The 7,500-nt window shown below is 38.6% G+C and overlaps 2 protein-coding genes across 2 annotated transcripts in view; both read left to right on the forward strand.

Annotated features, from left to right (window-relative positions):
• LOC138033439 (adhesion G-protein coupled receptor D1-like) overlaps window positions 1-7,500 on the forward strand; it is a 143,531-nt gene that overhangs the window by 64,949 nt on the left and 71,082 nt on the right. The gene's annotated exons all lie outside the window — the stretch shown is intronic.
• LOC138033221 (adhesion G protein-coupled receptor L3-like) overlaps window positions 1-7,500 on the forward strand; it is a 36,526-nt gene that overhangs the window by 18,936 nt on the left and 10,090 nt on the right. Inside the window, exons 2-6 of the mRNA XM_068880987.1 lie at window positions 246-1,168; window positions 1,757-1,816; window positions 2,938-3,100; window positions 4,388-4,519; window positions 5,695-5,767. Coding sequence (XP_068737088.1) covers window positions 246-1,168; window positions 1,757-1,816; window positions 2,938-3,100; window positions 4,388-4,519; window positions 5,695-5,767 — 1,351 coding nt within the window. The remainder of the gene's footprint in view (window positions 1-245; window positions 1,169-1,756; window positions 1,817-2,937; window positions 3,101-4,387; window positions 4,520-5,694; window positions 5,768-7,500) is intronic.

The following is a 7,500-nucleotide window of genomic DNA, read 5'->3' on the forward strand; positions in this document are numbered from 1 at the left end:
TAGCCTGCGCGCAGACGGTGTATGAATTGAACGCTCGTCAAATCATGCACCGTCTGCATGCAAGCTACGTTAATTAATCAACTGAATAAAATCCAGCGGGTCTTTTTACTGGTGCATGCGAGGCATTAGAAAAATCGATGGTTGGGTTTACCTGGGTTTACCTAAGGAAATATGTTAGTGGTTTTAATAAATGAAATGAGTAGCTAAACAGAAAATGATTTAGTTTTGTGATGAAATACTTTTAGATATAACGACGTCATCAGGAACTAGATCAGTCACTCATACCACGGAAACCATAACCAGAATCACACCAACATCGATGTTAAAACCACCAACAGCAACATCGTTGACAACATCAATGACTGGAACTGAAGGAATAAGCACCAGCAATGGATTTTCCACTCCATCGACCAGTCCGAATATCGATACAGCTCTGTCGCTTACGTCAGCGACAGTAGCAATCATTGATTCAGAGGTTTTAACGACGACTACTTCCGGTGTAAGGGTAGCAATACCAACATCGATGTTAGTACCATCAACAGAAACATCGTTGACAACATCAGTGACTGAAACTGAAGGAATAAGCACCAGCAATGGATTTTCCACTCCATCGACCAGTCCGAGTATCGATACAGCTGTGTCGCTTACGTCAACGACAGTAGCAATCATTGATTCGCCAGAGGCTTTAACGACAACTACTTCCGGTGTAAGCGTAGCAACACCAACATCGATGTTAGTACCATCAACAGCAACATCGTTGACAACATCAGTGACTCGAACTGAAGGAATAAGCACCAGCAATGGATTTTCCACTCCATCGACCAGTCCGAATATCGATACAGCTCTGTCCCTTACGTCAGCGACAGTAGCAATCACTGATTCAGAGGCTTTAACGACAACTACTTCCGGTGTAAGCGTAGCAACACCAACATCGATGTTAGTACCATCAACAGCAACATCGTTGACAACATCAGTGACTGGAACTGAAGGAATAAGCACCAGCAATGGATTTTCCACTCCATCGACCAGTACGAATATCGATACAGCTCTGTCGCTTACGTCAGCGAAAGAAGCAATCATTTATTCAGAGGCTTTAACGACAGCTACTTCCGGTGTAAGCGTAGCAACAAGCATTTATACGACCGAGGAGGAGACAGCTATGGAAAAGGTACAATACAGTATTTAAGCTAAAAAAAGGCATGAACCACTCGCCCCCTGAATTGTAAGTGAATTTTGGATAATTAAATGTTGCCCGGGTTGAATCCTTCAACACCTAGGGAAATTTCTCGAAAAAAATTGCAGATAACGATAGGTCGTAACGGCAGAATAAGTGATTAGTTGTCTTGACTTTCAAAAGCTCATCAAAGTAAACCGAAAATCTCTGTCATTCTCCATCCAAGGAAAGTGTAACAACTGCTCGAGCGTTTAGAAATGCGTATGCATTTCCAAAGGTCGTGTTTTGTCCATCTCTTACAGTCATGCATTTTAATTTTTTATAGATATTGTTGCGACTGGGTGCCCTGTTACTACTTCCCGCCACGTCAGTCGCGTGATTTTTGGGTTTTTTTTTTTCATAGTTGCTTATACTGAGATATACATGTGTTTGTCTAGCGGAGCAAATTCAATCGAAGCAACTACGCTACACGCTACCTCGTTATTTGTTTTGGTCCCGATGGTTCTAAGGAAATAAATAAAAGTCCAAACGCCTGTTTACCGGTGGATTTGATCTTACACATATATACATTTTTTTGTGCAGTTGGAAAACGCCGTCGAGAAGATAAAGGCTCTTAATGCTACAGAGAAGGGCTGTTTGAACGTAAGAAAAACAAATACTTTTTTCTTGTTGATCCATTGGTTTTTTGTTTATTTGTTTTGTTCATTTTATTTTTGCCACATCAAAGATGCAACAACTAGAATGATTAAGGAGGAGAAAAAAAAAAGGAAAAGCAGGGAGGTCGAAAAGAAGCTGAATTATATCTCCTTAGTAACAAGACCTAGCATGGATCCACTCTAACAAACGAACGACTGAGATTACTGAATTAAAGCGTCGGAAACTGCCGGAAGATATGACATAGAATAAAAGGCCAAAAAGTAGACAGATTACAAAGCTTCAAATCTTAAACAACATGAACTAGCTAGTACCAAAATACCATAATACTCTTTGTTTGTCGCTTCAAAATTTTGCATAAGCATTGTTTTTATTTTATCTTGTTCCAACAAACAACGCTTATGCAAAAAGGGACAAACTAAGAGTATTATTATATTTTTGACACTGGCTAATAGACAATTTCATATATTAAAATTCATTCCAAAACAGAAGGCATCATCTCTGGGCTCTGGGGAATAAACTCAAACAAATCCTTATATTTATTCCCCATAGCCTCGAGATGGTGTCTTTTGTTTTAGACTGAATTTTAATATATTGGAAGTGGTCTATTTTGTAAGAAACATCAGAAAATTCATTAATAATTCATGATGTGAAAACAAAAGAAATGTTTTACTAATCAATATCTGTATATCTGATACAGACTTCTCTTCATTTATGTACGTTTCTTTCGGTTTTCCCTGTTAAAATGTCCCAAATTCGAATCACAAAAAAATACCTAGTGTGCATTAACACTTAAATGCTGACTTTTAATAATAATAAGTCATAGACAATATCCAATTAGCGGCAGATCCGTATCACATTTACAAACTCTCGGCTTGGTCTTGAGTTTAAAAATGTGATACAGATCTGCCGCTCGTGCATATTTTATATATTCCATAAACAACTGCTTTATACATAAATAATTCTTAATAATGACCCATCGACCCACTAATAATTAAAACTTTTCACCCATAACCCCCCGAAAATTTATAACCCATTGATAACAAAAAGAATGTTTGTTAGCAGATAACTTCACATTCAATAGATAACTTGTCCCTTGATATCGACAGGTTGCTGTTAAGATTGTCGGAAACGTTACTAAAGAACTTAGAGATGAAGGAGGGAAGGTAAATTTCTTGCTAGCGAGCCAAGCATTGGAAACATTCGCCGTCGAGTACGCCAAGACTCATTTGAAGGAAAACGAAAGTGACATCATTTCTGAAGAAACCTTTGGTGTGTAAATGTAAACAAGTGACAACTATTTTGAGGCCATGCAAGTTGTTTTTAAACAAAATGTTGAATACACGAAGCTTGCACAGAGCTAAGAGAAACCTGAGGCAACTGCAAAATCTTTCAGGGGAATCTGACCAGACATATCATTGTCAAAAACCGAGCAAAAATAATCCTTAGGGCTTTTTTTCGCTTATTTTATCACACATTATTCATTTTAGAAGCTCTTGAGATGTGATGGTTTAAGTTGGCTCAAGCCAGTTTCAAAGCATTCAAGTAACGTTCTTATCAGAAGGTTTGGCACTATGACGCTGTATCATGTATTAGCAATGTTATGGTACCATAAGAAACACCAATTATTGCTGAATAAGATGCGGTCATTATTGTGACGTGATAAGTCACCTTCGCAACGGAAAAGCCCTGTAATAACACCTTTATTTTGTCTTCAGTTGCACATATCTCAAAAACAAACTTGGTGACCCCCATTTTTAATTGCTGAAAAAGTGATCAGAAGGCCAAAATGAAACTTTCTGCAGTCAAAAAAATTCCTGTTCAGCGGATTCAGAGCCACCTTAACTCAGTGGTTTTTTGAGGAGGCTCTGATTCTGAAGTACAGAATGTTTTCTTAATTTGGAAAAAGTTTCATCTAGGCCTTCTGGTCACTTTCCAGTGATAAAATATGGAGGTCACCGAGTTTGTTTTTGAGATATGAGCAACTAAATCCAAAATATAGGGTATTTTTTGCTAGGCTTTCCCGTTGCCAAGGTAACTTATTACGTCACAATAATTATCTCTTTTTGTTCAGCAATATCGGTGTTTCATATGGTACCATAACATTGCTGTTCCGTGATACAGTGTGTAGTGCCAATCTTCTTAAAGAGATTGTCTCTCCAAAGTGTTGAAACTGGTCAGAGCTACATTAAATAAAATGCTTTTGTTTAAATTGAAAGTAACATTACCACAATTTCATTTCCAGGTACCCATTTACATTTTAATTGATTAAAAAGTCACTTCTAGACAAAATGTTTAACCTCAAAGCCTCGAGAAAAACAAGTCGTTCAAATCCCTATTTATTCCTCTGAGCCAAGAAATCATTTTAATTGTTTTGGATAAAAAAATCCTATTGACACATTCGAAAGTTCTCCCCATGCGTGATCCCCATCAATTAAATCAGTGCAAATGTCATGCATTAAAGAAGGCCAAAAAAAGCATTGCTGTAAAACCTAGCGCCAGTATGAACTTGACAAAGGTACCCTCCTTAAATGAAAATTTCCTCTGATTTTTTTTAAGCAATGAAGATCCAAAAGGTAGCTGCGAACAACAAAGAAGCGCTCGTTTTTTCAGTAACGGAGACACCATTTTTTTCTCCCGAGGAAGATTGGGCGGGTATTACGTTACCTTCGGAAGTTCTGAGAGGGAAAGGTAAAAGAACATTATTTAATCTTGTTTGAAGTATTATCCTTTTTGGCCATTGGGGCTTCTTTTTTTCCTTAGCACGACAATGGGGGAGGATTTTACTACGCAAAACTGCAAGTATTGTTCTCGAGTTAAGATAAATTTGGTCTTTTGGCATTATCCAGTATTTGAATAAAGGCCTGGCCAAACGCTCGCAACTTTCAACGCAACATCTTGCAACATTGTTGGGCGCAACATGTTGCGTACCTTTGGCCACACGTCTCCTCGTTGCCTCAACTCAGCTGCCAATACTACGCCATCCCTGCGAAGTTCACTGCGGGATCACTGCTCTCACCCACGTCCCAACCCTGCTCTCATCACTACGCCAACTATTCTCCTCAGTGATGAAAAATATGGCTACAAAAGGAATTTTACCTGGTGTCTCAAACGCACCAACCCAGAATGCAAATGACGTTCTGTGGTTACATAATTGGTGTTTTAAAGTACCATTAAATTCCCCCTAGATTAACAAAGAAATCGCGGCATGGATGTGTGATAGACCACTTTCGGTATATTAAAATTCAACTTAAAAGAGAAGTTTAGAGGACTAAGACAAAGGAAAGTGGATGATATTTAACAATTATCCGGCGAAATCGCGCGGAATATCGCCTGATACTTGGCCGACGAGGGCGTAGGCCGAGTTGGCTAAAATCAGGCGATATTCCGCAAGATTGAGCAGGAAATTGTTTCATTATTCAACACATTGATGACAAAGCACAATTTTCTATGTTTATTAGGAAAAAAAGCTAGAACTACTATTTTTCTCCGCGACACAAAATTACGCATATCACAGGATTTTTGTTGAGTACTCACGACGAATATTGAGCGCGCTATGACCATATATGGACATTGTCACAATGTGTTGAATAATAAGCCACAATACATGATATGTCAAAAGCCTGATTGCAATTTCTGGATTTAATTGCTTCTTTTTATTCCTCGTTTATTAGCTACGTTGAATTTTTTAAAGATGCTTAAATCTGAACAAAATTAAGCCCTTCTAAATAGAATAAAGTTCTACACTTCATGACAAAACAACTTCCTCTAGGTTTAAAAAGCGAAGACATATTTTTACAAATGCCAGATGTATTTATATTCTTCTGTTGGTCGTTTCATTTTCTTATCTTTTTTTTATTCGCAAGGTGTTGTTGTTTTCATTGTTTATGATAAGATCAGTGAGTTGGTCCCAGATACGGAACAGACTGGGTTAGACGGGTAAGTTTACTTCAGCAACAAGTTATATGACGCCAGGGTATACAAAGAGAACATGTAAATACATCTTATTAACAAGAGCTCCAGCTCTGTAAATGGCCATTTTTATACTAGAGACGCATAATTCGTCTGGGACGAACTTGGGCAAACATTTTTTTCTGCGTGTGTTAAACAAATTCGTCTAGTATACAGACAGGCACAAGACGCATTATGCGTCTGGACGAAGTATCTACTTTAGTGCGTCTTCGAAGACGCACTGAACTGGATAGTTCGTCCAGAAGAATTATGCGTCTTGCTCCCGTCTTTATACTAGACGGATTTTAGATTTTTTAAAAAGACGCAGAAAAAATTTTTGCTTAAGTTCGTCCCAGGCGAATTATGCGTCTCAAATAGTTCGTCCCGTCTTTACACTAGACGGATAACACGAGAGACGCATAATTCGTCTGGACGGATTATGCGTCTCTAGTATAAAAACGGCAAATGTCCACGTGTTTTAAGTTCGATTTACGGCCCAAGTGCGCAGCACGAGGACCACGATTTGCTGGTAAAAATAATGCTCCATGTCCAATGCACACAATTTGAGTCGATTCGTCGATATCCTAGATTTTTGTAGGCGAAGTAGAGAGCATTTTTTTTCTGCTTCCGGATAAAATAACAATCCAAGTGTGAAAGCAATCACATCTACATGGGTACTTTTTTTTTTTTTGACAAATAGGTTGAGTCGACCGACAAACCGACTCTATTTGATCGGACTGAGTCGATTCATCGACTTTTACTACCATCTCTTATCCCGTTCTTGTTTAATGGTCTTTAATGCTCTAATCTCTCGCGAACCGCCGTAAACGGAACAGGGTTGACTCGGGTCGACTCGAATCGACAACCCGACTCGAGTCGATCGGAATGAGTCGAACCGCCGGCATTTTCTACTCTCCCTATTCGCCATTCTTGCTGAATTTTCTTAGACCCTCGCAAACCGACTTCCCGGAGCACGGACCAACTTTTGAAGAGACGGGTCGACTTGGATCGACGGGTGGGCACAAGTTGATCGGATCGAATCCACCCGCCGGCACAATCAGACTCAGCTTGGCAAAATACTTTTTACTTCAGTGTTTGTGCAATCAATCGCTATCTAAGATCTCAACGAATCAAAGCTTTTAAAAAGAATACAAAATAATGTTATCAGAGCATTTTAACATTCATTGTGCTTTTGAATCATTGTTGTTCTTACCCTTTTTCTTAGTTAAGCATGGTCATTATGTGAACATTCTGGGTCACCAGTAATCGATTGAAACCCTCGTAAATAAAGCCATCCTATTGAGATACAATGGGAAAAAGAAATTGTTTAAAAAATAAAGATCTGGGTATTCTTCGCCTTATTTTACTTACTTATGTACTTATTTCTTTAAAAGTTTCTTTTAGTGAATGGCTTTTGATCTCATTCAGTATGGTCGCCATGCACGGTGGTCACCATTTCAGCCTTGGTCTCGATTTGTCTGTAGATCAAGGCGACCACTCGCAATGTACCTCGGAAAGAAACTTTTCCTTTTCATTTCAATCAACAAGTAAAATCTGCTTCACACTTCTTTCATTTAAAAACGAGAAAGAACATGGCGATTCAAAGAAGAGTGAGTGAGTCGGTCAAGACAGGGTAACTCGTTCCCTGATATTTTGAGAGCAACAAGACAAGTTGTTACAAAAATAAAGACAGGCGTTTCAGTTGCTGTTTTCGTCTCTTC

The sequence above is a fragment of the Montipora capricornis genome, chromosome 14 (assembly GCF_036669925.1).
Source record: "Montipora capricornis isolate CH-2021 chromosome 14, ASM3666992v2, whole genome shotgun sequence".
Classification (NCBI taxonomy): domain Eukaryota; kingdom Metazoa; phylum Cnidaria; class Anthozoa; order Scleractinia; family Acroporidae; genus Montipora; species Montipora capricornis.